Here is a 19,829-nt window from a genome sequence, read left to right on the forward strand (position 1 = left end):
GACGCAGGGCCGCTCATATATATGGGGGAAAGCACACTAAGATCCAGCCCCCTGGCGACCATATGTCCAATGGAACAAGTGCAAACATCAACGGTTGCCAAGGCAGCATACCGCCCATAAAACATAGCATACAGAATGAACAGGACGGAGTAGATTACATTATAATATAGCGAGAGCACTCTGCCAGAACAGGACAAATTCTGCTACATAAGCAAAACATAATCCAGGATGCATCAAGCGAATTCATATATAAATGCACACAAATGATACATATCAGAAAACAGCAATAATAATGGGAACATACATATTAAAAGACATATCATAAAAATATTGCACATACATAATAAAAGACGTATCATAAAAAATACACAGTAATTCATAAAAAAACACTGCACTGTAATTCATGTTAAATATTCATGATAAAAAATGAAATTTTTATGCAAGATATATAAAAAGAAATTTATCTATGTTCTTGTAAAAATTAATTCATGGAGATTATATAAAAAATTCATGAAGATTATACAAGAACTAATATAATGTGATAAAATTTATCAGAACAAAAAAAATTTGAAAAATTAATCAAAAAGAGGAAAGCAGCGATTCATCGGTTTATGAAGGGTGTAATTTCATACCCCTCATTCAAGCCATTGGGGGTTTGTGTATTGAGGGTTAGGATCCAAAAGGTTTCCCTCCTCAGAAGGGCACGGTCTCTATCACCACCTCTTTTGCCCACTGGAACAATTTCAATACCAATAACTTTCAACCCAGAGGGATCACAATTATGTACAGACTTGAAGTGTCGGGGTACACTATGATTCTGAATGCCGTGTTTAATATTTCTGATATGTTCAAGGATGCGCACTTTTAGAGTGCGTTTAGTCTTACCAATGTACCTTGAACCACACGGACAAGTCAACAAGTATATTACATACACTGAATTACAGTTAATAAAATGCTTAATGTTAAAACTAGTATTAGTGGGTGAAATAAAAATCTGGGATTTTGAGACAAACGGACAAATTTTACAGTGACCGCAAGAATAACAACCTTTCAAACTCAGAAACGATGAGACAATAGGAGGATTAGCAGCAACAGGTTCTAATTGACTTTTTGAGACCCAAGCATTAATTGTTTTAGCTCTTTTGTAGACCACCTTTGGCCGATCTCCAATATGAGGGCCCAAAATCGGGTCACATTTAAGAATATGCCAGTGTTTAGAAAGCATACTTGCAATTTTCTTTTCACCTGTATTATACTTAGTTATAAACAGGCAATCAGCATTATTTTCAGATGGTACATCTAATTTCTTATCCTTATATTGTAGGATAGTTTCTCTATCAGACATTCTGGCTCTGTTAAGAGCTGAGTCGATGATTTTAGATGGATATCCCCGTTCCTTAAATCTCTCGACATAGATGTCAGACTGAGTGTCAAATATCTCTAAATCAGTACAATTACGGCGTAAGCGTAAAAATTGCGAGAATGGAATATTATCCTTCCAAGCTTTATAATGACAGCTCTCATAGCTCAAATAACTGTTGCTGTCTACATTTTTAAAAAAAGTGCGAGTCTGAACATGGGGAACCTCAGGAAAATTCTCAACGCTGAGTATCAAATCCAGAAATTCAATTTTTCTAGAGTTAAAATTAGAGGTAAATTTCAAATTAAAAGAGTTTGTATTAATATCTTGCATAAAACAGTCAAAAGAACTCTCATCACCTCTCCAGATAACGATAATATCGTCTATGTAGCGACGAAAAAATTGGATATTAGGGCGCCAGGGACCTTTCAACAAGTCAGTTTCCCATTCACCCATATACAGATTGGTGAGGCTTGGGGCACAGATCGTGCCCATCGCCGTGCCCCACACCTGCAAGAACCATTCGCCCAGGAACTCAAAATAATTGTGAGACAGTACAAACTCCAAACAGTCACAAATAAAGTTTCTTGTAGTTTCTAATATAGAAATATCTCTAGCTAAAACTGTATTAATAGTAGAGATGGCACCACTATGAGGAATAGCCGTATACAGGGATTGGACGTCGATAGTAGCCCAATTACACTCCAAATCCCATTTTATATCTTTAACCATTTGGAGCATGTGGGTGGAGTCTCGCACATGAGATTCCAGTTTTGGTACATAATTTTTTATAACAGAATCCACAAGTTCAGAGACCCTAGATGTTAGAGAACCCACACCTGCCACAATTGGGCGGCCGGGGGGTTTATCCAAACCTTTGTGGATTTTTGACAGATGATAGAAGGTTGCCAAATTAGGGGATGAATTATTCAGATATCTATATTCATCCATAGAAATGACCTTGAGGTCCAAGCCTCTTTTAAGAAGTTTTTGCAGGTTTAGTAAAAAGGGGGAAGTGGGATCACCATCCAGACGGCGATAGGACACTGTGTCACCAAGAAGTCTATGAGCCTCTGTCACATAGTCCTGGCGGTCCATTATGACGATCCCACCCCCCTTATCAGCATTTTTTATAACAATATCCGTATCAGCAGACAGATTTTTTAACGCCTCAAACTCTCTTCTAGATAAGTTGTTTCTAGAATGATAAAACCAAAAAATCATTCTAGAAACAACTTATCTAGAAGAGAGTTTGAGGCGTTAAAAAATCTGTCTGCTGATACGGATATTGTTATAAAAAATGCTGATAAGGGGGGTGGGATCGTCATAATGGACCGCCAGGACTATGTGACAGAGGCTCATAGACTTCTTGGTGACACAGTGTCCTATCGCCGTCTGGATGGTGATCCCACTTCCCCCTTTTTACTAAACCTGCAAAAACTTCTTAAAAGAGGCTTGGACCTCAAGGTCATTTCTATGGATGAATATAGATATCTGAATAATTCATCCCCTAATTTGGCAACCTTCTATCATCTGCCAAAAATCCACAAAGGTTTGGATAAACCCCCCGGCCGCCCAATTGTGGCAGGTGTGGGTTCTCTAACATCTAGGGTCTCTGAACTTGTGGATTCTGTTATAAAAAATTATGTACCAAAACTGGAATCTCATGTGCGAGACTCCACCCACATGCTCCAAATGGTTAAAGATATAAAATGGGATTTGGAGTGTAATTGGGCTACTATCGACGTCCAATCCCTGTATACGGCTATTCCTCATAGTGGTGCCATCTCTACTATTAATACAGTTTTAGCTAGAGATATTTCTATATTAGAAACTACAAGAAACTTTATTTGTGACTGTTTGGAGTTTGTACTGTCTCACAATTATTTTGAGTTCCTGGGCGAATGGTTCTTGCAGGTGTGGGGCACGGCGATGGGCACGATCTGTGCCCCAAGCCTCGCCAATCTGTATATGGGTGAATGGGAAACTGACTTGTTGAAAGGTCCCTGGCGCCCTAATATCCAATTTTTTCGTCGCTACATAGACGATATTATCGTTATCTGGAGAGGTGATGAGAGTTCTTTTGACTGTTTTATGCAAGATATTAATACAAACTCTTTTAATTTGAAATTTACCTCTAATTTTAACTCTAGAAAAATTGAATTTCTGGATTTGATACTCAGCGTTGAGAATTTTCCTGAGGTTCCCCATGTTCAGACTCGCACTTTTTTTAAAAATGTAGACAGCAACAGTTATTTGAGCTATGAGAGCTGTCATTATAAAGCTTGGAAGGATAATATTCCATTCTCGCAATTTTTACGCTTACGCCGTAATTGTACTGATTTAGAGATATTTGACACTCAGTCTGACATCTATGTCGAGAGATTTAAGGAACGGGGATATCCATCTAAAATCATCGACTCAGCTCTTAACAGAGCCAGAATGTCTGATAGAGAAACTATCCTACAATATAAGGATAAGAAATTAGATGTACCATCTGAAAATAATGCTGATTGCCTGTTTATAACTAAGTATAATACAGGTGAAAAGAAAATTGCAAGTATGCTTTCTAAACACTGGCATATTCTTAAATGTGACCCGATTTTGGGCCCTCATATTGGAGATCGGCCAAAGGTGGTCTACAAAAGAGCTAAAACAATTAATGCTTGGGTCTCAAAAAGTCAATTAGAACCTGTTGCTGCTAATCCTCCTATTGTCTCATCGTTTCTGAGTTTGAAAGGTTGTTATTCTTGCGGTCACTGTAAAATTTGTCCGTTTGTCTCAAAATCCCAGATTTTTATTTCACCCACTAATACTAGTTTTAACATTAAGCATTTTATTAACTGTAATTCAGTGTATGTAATATACTTCTTGACTTGTCCGTGTGGTTCAAGGTACATTGGTAAGACTAAACGCACTCTAAAAGTGCGCATCCTTGAACATATCAGAAATATTAAACACGGCATTCAGAATCATAGTGTACCCCGACACTTCAAGTCTGTACATAATTGTGATCCCTCTGGGTTGAAAGTTATTGGTATTGAAATTGTTCCAGTGGGCAAAAGAGGTGGTGATAGAGACCGTGCCCTTCTGAGGAGGGAAACATTTTGGATCCTAACCCTCAATACACAAACCCCCAATGGCTTGAATGAGGGGTATGAAATTACACCCTTCATAAACCGATGAATCGCTGCTTTCCTCTTTTTGATTAATTTTTCTAATTTTTTTTGTTCTGATAAATTTTATCACATTATATTAGTTCTTGTATAATCTTCATGAATTTTTTATATAATCTCCATGAATTAATTTTTACAAGAACATAGATAAATTTCTTTTTATATATCTTGTATAAAAATTTCATTTTTTATCATGAATATTTAACATGAATTACAGTGCAGTGTTTTTTTATGAATTACTGTGTATTTTTTATGATACGTCTTTTATTATGTATGTGCAATATTTTTATGATATGTCTTTTAATATGTATGTTCCCATTATTATTGCTGTTTTCTGATATGTATCATTTGTGTGCATTTATATATGAATTCGCTTGATGCATCCTGGATTATGTTTTGCTTATGTAGCAGAATTTGTCCTGTTCTGGCAGAGTGCTCTCGCTATATTATAATGTAATCTACTCCGTCCTGTTCATTCTGTATGCTATGTTTTATGGGCGGTATGCTGCCTTGGCAACCGTTGATGTTTGCACTTGTTCCATTGGACATATGGTCGCCAGGGGGCTGGATCTTAGCGTGCTTTCCCCCATATATATGAGCGGCCCTGCGTCACCAGGCACGCCCTCTGACGAAGTCTCCTGACGAAACGCGTTAGGGCGTGCCTTGGTGACGTTGTTGCCGCTGCTCACCTGTGCCTCTCCATCCTGCGTCTGTTCCTGCTTGTGGGTCCGACACGCTGCGTCTGCAGTGGGAGATCGTGTGTCCACCTCAGAGCCCCGGACGGCGGTAGGAGTTTGCCAGGCTATTTGATATATATCACGTGGTAACCAGCCCACTGCCGTTTTACCCTCGGTACGAGTCTTGTCATATGTCTCGGGGTCTGGCTATTATTGCTCAATAAATTGTTACTGTTTCACACTATGGAGCGCTCCTCCTCTACTCTTTTTTGAACAGATCTCCTTTATCCCCTATGAGTCCGGGGTTTCACTAAAGAAGGAGCTGCAGTCCCGAAAATTTGGACTTTGGTGTACTTGTCCCTATAAGCGCTGTCTTGCTGGACCTTCCACTGGTTTCTACAAGTAATCCATTTAGCGCTAATTTGATTCACAGACTTTTTGTTTCTATATATATATATATATATATATGCAAACAAACGATTAGCTGTGGTGCACTGACACCTGCATATCAAATTAGGAAGCACTCAACAGATTCAAGAAATGCACTTAAAAACCACTGTGTATTTATGAAGAAAACATCCAATCCAAGGTATATAGGCACTCAACATTTCTGTCCTCTGTGGACCATAATTTTGAGTCACTAAAGTTTGCAACCTTGTACACATACAGTACCACAGCATTACCTGCTGCATGGTCTAAGCTGTGCTATTTGTACAAGATTGCAGACTTTAGTGACTCCTGATGATGGTCCCTAAATGTCAATTTAACACATTGGAGCTGATTGGCTTGTGCATTATCACCTTGCACATAACGTTCTTTATGGAGATAAATACCACTTCTACATACCCTCCAACTGTACCAATTTTGCCGGTACAGTACCATTTTTTAAAGGTCTGTACCGTCTAAAATAAGGTGTACCGATTGTACCATTTTATGGTGGTTTCAGGCTACTTCTCAGTTCAGACAGGCAATCGGTCCTAGCGGGTAGAGAATCTGATTATCCAGCCCTTTACACCTCTTCTGCACAGTGCACCCGTTCCCAGTGGTGCATTGCGGGTCCTGGCCAGCGGGCGTTGCATCATGACGCAGCCACGCAGACCCTTCCGCATTCATGCATGCGCATTTGCAATATCCAGACGCTGCCGCCGGTGCCTGTGTATGTGCAGCTCTCCCCCCTCAGCCGGTGATGTCGGGGCCTGGCGATGCTGCTGCTGATGTGGTGAGCAGGAGATTCATAGGAAACAGCCGGTATCTTTAACTGCTCTGGCCCTGGCGCTTGCAGCCACTTCCCTTATTCTAGTAGCCTGCTCCTTTCCCCTCTGGCCAGCCTTCTCTCCCTAGCCTGTCACCATAAGTAGTGGATAGTAAAGGGGGGGAATTGGCCACTCCCCCTTTACACGTGACCACGCCCTCTATGGCCACATACCCCTGTACCGATTTTTGACACTGATGTTGGAGGGTATGCTTCTACAAGCTTCATACATTTACCCCTATGGGGCATATTTCACAATGAGTGATAGTCTTGTTTTCACTTGTCACGTATGATAAGCTCCTAACTGCCATGGATTTGAAATAAATTCCTCTGTCCACAGTTGCAATACTCGTTTGTGAGTTCCAGCATGCCCCTGGAACAAATATCTGCAAAAGATCTGTATGTAGCAGCTTCATGGATTGGGTTTCCATGGCTGAGCAGCAAAACATACAGAAAACATCATATCACCATGCACCAATCCACCTGTTGCCTGCAGTGGTGTAAAGCACACCAGCATTTCAGCAGTGGAAACACTTTCTCTCGAGGGAGGAATCACACATTACCAGTTGCATATTTTATAAACAAATCTAGGTTTGCTGCATGTTAGGAAAAAAAATTCTGCTTAACTGGATTACATAACCCCTTCTTGTGGCTGGATGAATTTTCTGTAGCCATAATCTAGTGGGAAACCTTCCCAGTTGAATGGAAGTTATAACAGCAACATAGAAGGACCTACTGTACCCCATATTCATTGGAATGAGATGTTATGATTTTGGAATGAGATGTTTTGAAGCACGATGGCTGTGATGTTCAAATATACACATACTTTTGGCTATGTAGTTTATCCCCCATTTCCCACTGGTTTGCCTGGCCAAGTACATGTGTTTGGGAAGACGTAGTGGCTAGAAGACAGCTTGGTGCTTCACCAAATTCTAGACACACACTTTGCTTGATTCTCCCACACTCTTAACTGATTCCTCCCTATGATAGGTATAGAGTGAATGTAATTTATTATAGAGGACTCACAAAATGAACCACTTTAACTGATGCACAGTATATGTGTAGTACTGAACCAAGAATACTGTTAAGAAATATACAGATGGCAAAAAACGTCATGAATGTCATTGATAAAAATACAAGTTTTACATTACAACAGCAAGAGCGTTTCTCAAGGCTCACAGATGGAATGTGATCTGAGCACAAGCCTTCATTTGAATTAAAAGCCAAAGGGGAAAGCCCAATAAAATTCTAGCTAATGAGACCATACAAAAGAAAATGTAGCTAGTGTTAGCAGCGATACAGCACATCATAGATGATCCAAAACTTTCTCCACATTAGTAATTGCTAAATTAATCAATGAGTATAAAAAAACTTTAGTGACATTGAAGATGGACTGATAGAGGTTCCAGCCTGGTCACTTCCTGTTTGTTGTATGTCAGTCACAAGCAAGCAGAGATGCAGTAGTAACATCATTTGCCAGCTTGTCAGGCATATTCCAATTAAAGGCTAATATAATCTGAATCTTAGGGGTATATTTTCTAGGGTGCAGAATTCTAGATGTACATAGTAAATATACAGAAATTTGGTGAGTGCTATGTTAAACCCCACCCCCCCTTGTCCCCCTAAACAACTGCACAATATAAACTGCAGTGCTTTGAGGAAAATGGGATTATGTCTTTCTTCAGAAAAGCATATTCTTTTTCTTTCCAAAAAAGTATATTCATTATGGTGCATTAAAAGTTTGAAAGCAATTACCAGAAGGTTGACGGACATCATAAGGCACCTTAACAAAAATACCAGGCTCTGCTCTTAGTTGGGTGTTGTCCAACTGGTAAGTTTATGGTTAAAGGTGGACTGTTATAAAAAAATACACCATCATTCGAAAAAGCCAATATCAAGCCCTTTCTCAACTTAAAACTTGAACAAAGACTTAAGCCCTTATACACACTAGTTAATATAGCGCTAACGATATATCGTTCATATCAGCTAGTGCAAAGCTCAATATGATTAACGATGCGTGCTCCCATTCATTGTTTACGATGACCCCCGACCCCCCCAGTTTGTCTGTGTACAATGTTGACTGCATGGTCAACAATGTAAAAAAGACTAACTAGTAGCCTTGCGGCCTGTAGTTATAGGGCGCCTATTAGGGTGGTTTTGTCAAGCTGCTCCTACTAGGGGGTGTCAAACCCCTAAGAGAAATACAATGGGGAAGAGGTGGGTGGAGCGCTAAAGTATAAGTAATTGGTTTACAATATATTTATATCAACATGAAAAATGTATTTCTGTATAGATAAAATTGCTGTATTAGCGTGCAGTTGCACTGGGTAAGGTATAAAATAATGAATGCATATGTAACACAATTTGTTGCACAAAATATACAATATTCTATATCGTTAAAAAATGTACATTACTTAATGAAAAATAAAAAGATTGGGTCTGATACTTATTGGTCTGGAGTCCCGTTTTACCCTGAGGTAGGAGACGTTTGTGTGGGAATGAAGCAGTCCTTGGGTCAGTCCATATATAGCTGGAAATTGGAAGGGTCCATATACCTTGCTGAATTCTTTTCACGCTGGAGGATGGAGATTGAGCCCCTGTTGGAGTGCGGGGAATCCTCAACAATGATGCGGAATTGTAATGTGTGCAGGTGGTGGTGTCCCGAATTAATACTGCAGCTGTTTAGCCCAAGTAGTGCAGAGGTGGAATATGTCTCCAGAAATTGGATAGGGAAAGGGGTGGAAATCAGACCAGAATCGCCCCAAGTAAAATCAGCAGGTGCTCCCTGACATGTTTCGCCATCCAACTGACAGCTTTTTCAAAGGTCAACAATGCAAGTTAACAGCAGGGACTGGCAACGTTACATATATATATATATATATATATATATATATATATATATATAAAATTCAATAATTTTTTTTTTTTTTTTCAATAAACACATTAAAAATGTGTAACACAAACAACCCCCTCCCATTATTACAATGTATACATTGGACATAATCAGCATGTAGTAGAAACGATAAATGTAGGACCATATGGAAAGTATATATGCCCCAAACAGGATGTGCTAGCACGACAATCCGATATTCAGATTTGTCAGCCTAGTCATATACTGTACAATAACTTATTAGGAGACATCGGTTGTACAGTAAGGCATAGAGGACCAAGTTACAGGAGATTTAAACAAAATGTCCACATATTGAATGTGAATCAAGTATTATAGTAGTGTTATAACGTCCTCTTAGCATAAGGATTTATACATTGAAACAAAAAATATAACCCCCCCAACACAACCCCCCTATAACCCCCCACCCTGTATAGCCTACCCCCAACCCAGCCATACTTGGATCCCAATAACGATCTACCCCCTCCCTACTATCTACCTAAACCCAATCTCCCCATTAAACATAAAGAGGCGGTAAGTTAGTGGTCTTAGCCAAAACCTAGCCAGAACTGTCTACCCACAGGATATAAACTACTCTGTGTCGGCTAAACTTACCAAAAATTCTAACCTACGTCTTCTATCCCCCTCCCCCAATAAAAGGATAACTATTACATGGACTAAACGGGGCAATAAGCTTGTGGCATCATAGCATAGAAAGCAGTATGGATTATAACCTCAGACGGATAAAGGACATATGGACTAATGGGTTCAGTGACCTATTGCTCACCAATTAAATACCATCAGGATAGGACAGCAACATTAGAGTATAACCCTCCCACCAATGTACGGGTAGTAGACATATGGATAGAATAGGATGTTGACCCAGTGGCTATTAAGTATGCAGAACCAGGATCCATCAACATTTTTATAATGTGCAGTCATGGAGAGCACGATACAGAATATGTCAAATATAGCATACTGTAATACAAACAGGGTGCAGAAATGTCCACCTGTGTTAAAATTAACAAAAAATAAAGGCAAGCAGAAAAAAAATCTTAAATTATAATAGCACATACAGTAACATAAAATAAAAGACTAATGCGGCCAACAATCGATTCCTTAAAAGAGCAAAGTTAGTTCAGGAGACTCATCCCCAATCGCTCAAGGATAAACAGGAGAACATCCAGGATATTTAAAAGTTCCAGGATCCAATCATTTCCATCGTATTAAAAAAAGTAATCAGTAGGTGAACTGCGTCATCTACAAAACATTCAGCTATGGAAGAGCAAATAAATTAAATTTTGGTATGGATCATAGGAAAGGATATATCCAGAGTAGGAACCTGTATTGGAGAAGCAAGATTCACAGGATCAATAAGTATAAGCAGGGCATCCTCAACAATCTCGGCAAACCACTCAGGGGAGTAGGTATAGGACAGGCTATGAACCTGTATATCATCCATCCTTCTAAGGAGCCTGGCGGTAGAAGTGTAAACCGCACGTAATATTTGTTGGACAGAGGCCTCCATGATCCAATACGTATTAGACCGAACAGGGAGTCACCAAAGAGACAGACCTTCAGCTGTACACTGGTCACAGAGGAAAATGGCGGTGGCTAGCACACCATCAAATGTGTAAAATAACATGGCAGCTTTGAGAATATAGGCAGCAATCAGCAGGACAATGTATAGAAGGTGGAGTCCAGCACATAAAGGGTACTCCCAGTATAGATATAATGCAATATATAAAGCTACAATGATACTGGTGCTAATAAAAGAGTGGCAGAGCGTGTGGGTAGGTAGTCAATAGGTAGTCCACAATGAATAGTCCTGGGCATGGTACACTGCTAAACACCTTTGATAAAGTTGCAGTTGGCAGTGAAACACGTCAGGGCACCTGACGTGTTTCACTGCCAACTGCAGCTTCATCAAAGGTGTTTAGCAGTGTACCTGGCCTGGTCTCTTTTCTTCTGGAAGTATACTGTAGGATTGCAGTCATTGAGGAGCCGTCAATGACTGCGATCCTACAATGTACTTCCAGAAGAAAAGAGCATGTTGTAATCCAAATAGTGTTTGGACCACACACATGCTAACCATCTCATCATTAAGAAAGGTATATATACCCAGACCAGGTACACTGCTAAACACCCTTGATAAAGCTGCAGTTGGCAGTGAAACACGTCAGAGTTTCATGCCCAGGACTATTCATTGTGGACTACCTATTGATGTGGATATCTTGGCTCCAGCTACAATTTACCATTGGCCCCTTTATTGTTCTATATCTGGTGAACACTGCTCACGTGATCCCTCTGGTGACACAACATTCTAACTGATCACCCACATGAGAGGACGCCAGTCCTGTGTGCGGAAGCCTCAACCCTTTGCCTAATATTGCTTTACATTTGGCGGACAACGCTCCCTGGACCCCTCTGGTGGCTTACACTCCATCTGGCCACCTATATGAGAGGACACCAGCTCCTGTGTGCGGAAGCCTTTACACCACCTCCAGCGGCAGCCTACAGCTCCGTATCAATTGTGAGGATAACCACCCTATTAAAAGTGAAGCATTTTGTATATACAATGGTATACAAGAACCGGTAATGTGCACTTACCTGTGACTTAAAAATTGTTCCGGGCCATTATCCACACCTTTAATTCCATTTCCTGTGGCGTGGAATTATTATCATTAATTTTAACTCTAATTGTTTTAATTATATTGTACTTGAATTATATGTGGTCTATTTTTTAGTGAAAGTTAAATGTAACATTGTTCCAAACACTTGCCAATGATTTTTTATGTTATAGCGCTGCTCACATGCCTTGTGCGTGATTTCTGTTGTTTAACCATGAAACCTTTCTTTGCCTTATTTTTTCAGTATGTGTATACTGTATTTGAACTTCTGTCTACCTCTTGCCACTTCCTAATCGTGTTGTTTGGTTTTGATTTGACTGATAAGTAAGTTATTATAATAAGTAAGTGTGTCTGGACTGGATATTTAACCAGTTCTGATCAGCTCAATCCAGAAAAAAATGAAGATTCTGGGGGAAGGTGAACTACGAGAATGACCTTGCACACGCACAAAAAAATAGTTTACACCTAATTGGAGATTTGGAACTCGTTAAGTTCAAGTTAATTATATATATATATATATATATATATACTGCTGCAGGTCAGGAAAAAAAGAATTATGGGCATGCCTACTATTTCTGGAGCTAAATTAATTTTCTGATGTAAATTCTAATGTAGTGATGTTTTTATACACCATTTATTTAGGTGTAAAGGAAAAAATCACCGTTGCAAGCAGAGGCAAAGGATCTATAATGTAAATAGTAGTATCTGCCTAATGTGCTTCCTTGGACAGTAAAACTACTTACTACAGTATCATACATTCTTGCAAACCTTTACTGGGAGGCTTCTGGAAGATCCATTGAAGGAAGGAAAGTTTTTTCTCTGCCTGCTGCGCAAGATAATATACACTTATTATTAAGTATTAATAACTAAGGGGTCCTACATGGAGTGATTTGAGGGTAAAATGTCCTTGCGTAGTGGCCATAACAATAGCGATGCATGGCCGAGCACATCGCTTTCACCTGACGATTAATATACAGCATGCTGGATAAATGTATAATCGCCGTTGTCAGGACCAGTGTTCTCATCTGAGAAGATTGGCCCTGACAGATCACTCAGCGCTAACACATCGTTGTGTGCCGGGCGATCTTGCTGAAGCATTCTGAGTGAGCATCACTCAGAACACTCCAGCATCACCCCATGTGGAGGCCCCATTACACAAAGGGCAAGAACCTGGTTTTGTGTTTTTATGGATTGCTACTTTAAAACATTGGTCAAAGTCACATGGGACCCATCTATGCTTGCAGTTCACAGAATATTACATTCACCCCCTTTCTGTGTTTGACCGTCCATGTGGGAGTTATCCTCAAAGGTTGCACTTTCCAGAGGTTGTGTGCTGTAGAATGATATTTATGGAAGATTGTCACTATGCCACCTGTGATGTGGTAAATTGTCCTAACAAGGACTATGACAATATTAAATGTAGAGAAGTTCAGAAAATATGGCCGACACCACCATCTTCTGAAGCACAAGCCACAAAACAATATGACATTTTTTGTAAAGAATGACATCTGTTTCTCCAATACATTGCTACTGATATTGGTGGTTTAGACTGCAGAACGTCATGTTCTGTAGCTGTAAATAGCTGAATGTAGTAAAAACAATTGCTTTAATTGTAAACTTGTTAAAATATTTGTTATAGGATTCAGCCTGTTCGCTCGGAACCTGTCAGCATGCCTGGATCACCACGTCCTGTTTCTGATCGAAGGGGAGGATCAACAGTTATTGATGCCAGCTCAGGTAGGAAACCCCCCTGATGGTCAATTAACCATAAAGGGTGATTTTATTGGAGATGTTGGATTGCCTGTTATATGAAACATATTGGTGTGTGTGTATATATATATATATATATATATATATATATATATATATATATATATGTTACACAGCAAAGACACAGCTACTCACCAGACACACCAGAAACTGCATTTACTGTGAACAGAGAGATACCCGATTTGTATTTGTGTGAATCTACTCACTGCTAGTGTTAGAGACCATCCTTTCACCTCAATGAGGCTGTATAAATACACCTGCTAGAACCTGAAGAATACCATACTGTTACAACTTATCTTCTGATCTGTGCAAATCCACCCTCTGGTCAAAGAAGACCATATTCATTTTGAGGCTGTGCAAATCTTTCATTGTGGACAGAGCTTTTTTGACCTGAGAGATTTATTTACCCCAATAGGCAGCTCTAAATAAGCCTTTAAAGGACATAATTCCACCCACAAACTGTGTAGGAGATTTCTCCTCATTAGATTGATTCATTGCCCCTGATGAAGTCCTAAGGGACGAAACGCGTCGGGTCGCGGATCTACATTGTATGTGGCACTTGTCTGAAAAACTGTGAATAAATGAATTTTTACTGCTGGATGAACCATCAATAAACGTTTACCTGTTTTTTATAAAAATAACTTTTTATTTATTGTATGTATATCCACCAAGTGGTACATTTAGCGCACCCCTATTCTCTCTTTCTATATATATATATATATATATATATATATATATATATATATATATATGTATATATATATATATATATATATATGGGATTAGTGTCATTTTATTACTACATAATCAATCTACTCTTAAAAAACCATGGGATGTATACAATTAATCAATTATAATTTGATCGCAGGTAATTGCTTCGTTGGGGCTATACTATCCCTGATGAGGTTTTTCAGGACTGCTGCGGCAGAAACATACTGCTTTCACTGCACCTGTATGTTTTTGCACAGGATATCTAATTGGATACCCACTAGAAAATATCTGTGAAATATCTTGAAAAATAGTGAAATACTCGCTTCTTTCGCTATCGATGTTTCATTGCATTTGATTGCCCCAAAAAATAAACTTTGTTGTTTCTTTATTTTTTATGTATGAAACACATGCTTTTCTGTTAACCCTGCACAATTTATATTTATTTAACTCCCCATGCTTATTTTACCATAATTCAGATAGATGAGCATTACATATCAATATATGTCCCTATGTATGACTGGCTTACTCACACGGGGCTTGATTTAGATGTGGTCGCAATGCTGACGCACCAGCTATCTATTCAGTGACGGAACTGTGAGGCAATGCAAGTATAGCAGCCGAGTGAACAGAGACACCCACTAAAGCCAAAGCCAATATAACCTGTCAATTTTATCAATCAAAATGACAACACCAACTCAGCATATGCTCATTGTGCCCTTTACATGTGCTCTAATAATGATGGGCCTATTTGAGTATGGCCTTATGGGCTTTAGTTGTAGAATGCATATGCCCATTATTATGTTATTATGTAAAACAATTCTGCCCGACAAACCCCATTACCTTGCTTTGAAAACCTGGGCAGAAATCCAGAAGCAAAACCAAAGCTGATTTTACACTGTGAGGTAAATATTATAGGGCGCAAGAGGCTGGAGGTGTATTTTTTTTTAAGCGGCAATCGTTTACAAGGCAAGACCAACCTGTTTCTTTTTTTATCGCTGCTTGAAAAAAATATATATGACTATTCTCACGCCTTCCGCCCATCCCACCTTATTACATTTACCCATGTGCTTTGGCCATTTAGCTTCCATAACACTTTGGGGGGTATTCAATGTGAGGGTCACGGCACTCGAGCTTGCTCGATCGCCGTGACCCAGTCCCGTTCTCGGTCAGCTCGACCGAGAACATGCAGACGGGATTCAATGTCCCGTCTGCCAGGGAGAAAAAAGGAGGCGTGGCCGCGAGTTGCGGCCGGGAAGAGACGAGCTGCAGCCGGCAGCTCGTCACTTCCCGGCTGTTCTCGGCAGAACGAGCCCAACAGCTAATGATTTTGGGCTCGTTCTGCCGAGATACCCTGCTCAATGCTGTCAGGGAAGACAGCATTGAATAGGGCCCGGCGGGCATCTCCCTAACGGGAGGTGCTCGCCGGAGATTGAATATCCCCCTTTGTCTGCAATTTTCCAGTAGGAAATGTCTTGACCACTGAATACTTTTTTGCTGTTTTCAATTTTAGGCCACAGTTGTCCGAATGGGATGATCTACCTTATTAGTTACTGCGTTGGGTCTGAGTACAGGTGGTAATAGGCTTGGGTCTGGACATCTTCTGTTACTAATTAAAATAATAAATTTTTAAATGTTCTTTGAATAAAAAAAAATTGCAGTGTAGTTTTAAGTACATCCTCTGATAAAATACTGATAAACTAAAGATGCTGAAAATATATATATTCTCATGGTCAAAATAAGAATGAAACCTTCTGTGTGATAGTGCTAATGCAATAAACCATGATGCAGTGGTTCCTAGCAAAATACAGATGCTCTAATGTAACATTTACATGTAGATGTATTACAACGTATATAATACATCTTGTTAGTTAAGCAGTCTCCCACAGTGCAAGCAATACAGTGCTATAAGTCAGAGGCGAGTTTTATACTCCATTACAGCTGCAGAACAACTGGGGGTTCAGCAGGATTTTGTCAAATAAAATCCCTCACAAGTAGAATTATTAAACACAAAGCATTAGTCAAGCAGTCAGGAGACGGAGAGGATTTTAATCTGTAGTGATTCCAAAATCCCATGAGAGGCTGTTGAGTGGATTGAGGTTTAAACTGCAAAAAGAAACTGTAACAAACACAAAAAAAGGATTTGTAAAGGTTGTAGTGAAGGGAGTTAAAACAATGGATTTAATAAAGATTTATTATAAAGATGTGTTATGCATATTGGAAACAAGATATGGTATTCCCTACAAATCAGCCTATTACAGTATAAGAAGCATTGGTATGATCCAATCAGAAATAAGTTTACTTCACCAGAGTACACTGGTGTCCTCAATTGTGCAATCTCCATCAAATTTTAGCACTGTCCATTATTTAAAAAAATCATTTTGGCTAATTTGTGGTAAGTAGGATCGCACTGATTACTGGTAGTTCACATCACATAAGGCACATTTGAAAAATGTTTATACTGTAAATGGGTGAATGGTTAATTCTTTATTTCCTACTTCTTGTACTTACATGTTATTTAATGAAATGTAAATAATGCATAGTTAAGATTTTTTTTAAGTGGCAGACACTTAGAGATCTGTGCTAAGGGATGTAGGCTGGGTGATTTCCGTGAACTTTGCGGTGTCTAGATCATCCATACTGTGTTTTGTACGCACTTGCAATGTGATGTACAGTAATTAGACTCTGCCTGCATTTGCTGAAGATCTAAGCCAGCGATGGCAACCGCGTGTCGCCATACAGTGGCCATAGCCTGTACACACGGAGCTATTTGTGCTTAAGTTCTAAGTGATCTAGACTGTTCACTTAGAAAATAGGCAAAAAGTAAGTATGCCCCATTACTTTTAAGGTTACTGGACTGACACTATGGTGCTGCTTCAGATTTGGGAGTAAAGCACAACTTTTAAAAGAAGAGGAAGTATCTTTATGTTTTGGTAAAACCATGATGCTCTGCAGTTGGAGGGATTTAAAATGTTCAGAGAACTGTAGATGGGGAAGGGTTGTGTCTAAATTTAAACCCTAAATATAGTGTATAAAAAATCTATACAGCATTTGGTGTGGATGGTGTGAAAAGATCGACAGTATATAGACAAACAGCCTATAAGTCGACACCAGATGGTCAACAGGATCAATGGTTAACACAGAAAAGGTAGATACACTTTTGTTTTAATATTTTAACCATAACCCTTCCCCTAGTGCCTAACCCTAAGCATTCCCTACTGCAGCCTTACCCTCAACCAAGTGTCTAACCCTAACTCCAAGATTATCCCTAATCCTAAAAAGGATGTCCCAAGGTTCATGTTGGCCATCTGCCCCAGCATTTGTGGACTACATGCAAAAGCAGACAGTATTTGAAAAAAAAAAAAAAATATTTGTCCTCATCATGCATTAGACATTCGGTATAACACATAGGGCCAGATGTACTAAGCTTGAAAAGTGATAAACCACTAGCCAATCAGCTCCTACCTGCCATGTCTGGGTTTGAAAAATGACAGGTAGGAGCTGGTTGTTTATCACTCTGCATTTTATCACTTTTCAAGCTTAGTACATCTGGCCCATAATTACCTACTCTCCCAGGAGTTCTGGGCAACTGGTTTCCGGAGTTGTCCCCAGGACCCCCCTGAAGAGTGAGTAAATCTACAGCATACACCCACTTCTTAGTGAAGAAGACAATATGAGAAGTGTAATGATTTGAATTGCAGATCTTTGGGGAAGGGCTGAATATAAAATGATTCAATAAGCATTGCGTCATATTGACTCTACTATCCTCTTGTTAGCGTTGTCATTTTTGTGATCATGGTGTAGTCAGGGCATGGTTTAGTAACACAAATTGTCTTGCCCCCTCAGTGACCAACTGTGACTCCACTCCTCTACACAGTCAGCAAGTATGATTCAAAACTTAATGGATAGTGGCATTAGTGGCTCTTACCACCTGTGGAGGATGGGTTCTGCCGCAATGCCAGCCTCCCCTCCGCTGCTGGTCCCTGCCAACAGTGCCCACTGGTCAACGCCACCTGCCTGTCCCCGCTGCCAGTCCCAACCCCATTGCAGTCGCGAGACTGGCGCATGTGCAATAGCTTCTTCGATACTGCACATGCACTGACCCCCAGCTTCTGTGGGCTGCTTCGGCAGCAGTCCATAGTAGCATATTCACGGTCTCGGGTCTGGCACATGCGCAGTATTGTCCCTGGTACTGCGCATGTGCAGAGCCCATTTTTATGGGCTGCCACCGCTAGCGACCCGTAGAGGCATCCCGAACGGTGGGAAGACCTCCCAATGGGACTGCCTTGGGTGACTGGCAGGTCGGACTTCCAATAGGAAGTCACTGCCAGTCACAATGAAGCCAGTGCAGTCTCACAGACGGCATCTGGCTTCACACAGTGGCAGATTTTACCTGGGGGGCTGCAGCCCTGCAACCCATAGGTAAAAACCGCCACTGGATAGTGGGTAAACCGAGTGTTTATGCTGCACTAGTGTTTCCCTAATTCAGCTCATAAAGCTAGAAAGTAGTTGTCATAAAATATGTACTGGCCAGTCCACAGAAGTTAAACAAATGGCAGCTATAATACTTTAACAATTTCACACTATATTTGTTTTTAGAACCTGTTATTTGTCAGGTTAGCTCAGTGTCCAAATAACAGTTCTCACATGATGACAGTCATATTGCATTTGTTATTTAAATCCCAAGAACAGTGTGGTAGTTAAGATGTGGTTTCTGTCTGATACTGTCATTCCTTTACCAAAAGTACATAACACAGAGTCATGTTTGTGGTACTGCATGGTAGGCAACTTGTACTTTACATCATTGAGCGACTGTGGTTTCATACTTTATTTCTGTTTGCAGGTGAATCAAATCTAGTAGTCGTGTTGCCTTATGACAGTTCTAGCAGTGACGATTTCCTGCCTGCAGGGTATAATGTCCATTACAGTAACATATGGGATTATAAGAGCTTTTATAAAGGCTGACATGTCATCACAGGGTAACAGTTTGTTTTGAATGTGTTTACACAAGAGTCCTTACAATATGATGTAAGAGTGACACACATGACTCAACATTGTTATTTATGGTATTGAGCTCTCTATGTTATGATTAAACTTCAGCAATATGAATATTGAAGCGGTTTATGACACCCTTATAAATACATTAGAGAGTGTACAAAGAAGGGCACCTAAAATGGTGCATGGCCTACATCACAAAACTTACCTGGATAGACTAAAATATCTTATCATGTATAGTTTGGAGCAGAGAAGGGAAAGGGGGGACATGATAGAAATCTTCAAATATATCAAGGGTTTTAACATAGTACAGAAGGGAAATTTTTCTTCACAGGAAAAGAAGTAATAGAACACGAGGACATGCACTGAAACTG

General features: G+C 39.8%; 1 protein-coding gene across 4 annotated transcripts in view; it reads left to right on the plus strand.

Annotated features, from left to right (window-relative positions):
- Positions 1-19,829, plus strand: part of BCAS3 (BCAS3 microtubule associated cell migration factor) — a 1,098,472-nt gene that overhangs the window by 602,639 nt on the left and 476,004 nt on the right. For all 4 annotated transcript variants that reach the window (XM_083173740.1, XM_083173742.1, XM_083173743.1 and 1 more), the window contains one exon: positions 13,622-13,719. In XM_083173740.1, coding sequence (XP_083029866.1) covers positions 13,622-13,719 — 98 coding nt within the window. The remainder of the gene's footprint in view (positions 1-13,621; positions 13,720-19,829) is intronic.

The sequence above is a fragment of the Crinia signifera genome, chromosome 2 (genome assembly GCF_055691185.1).
Source record: "Crinia signifera chromosome 2, ASM5569118v1, whole genome shotgun sequence".
In the NCBI taxonomy this organism is placed as follows: Eukaryota; Metazoa; Chordata; class Amphibia; order Anura; family Myobatrachidae; genus Crinia; species Crinia signifera.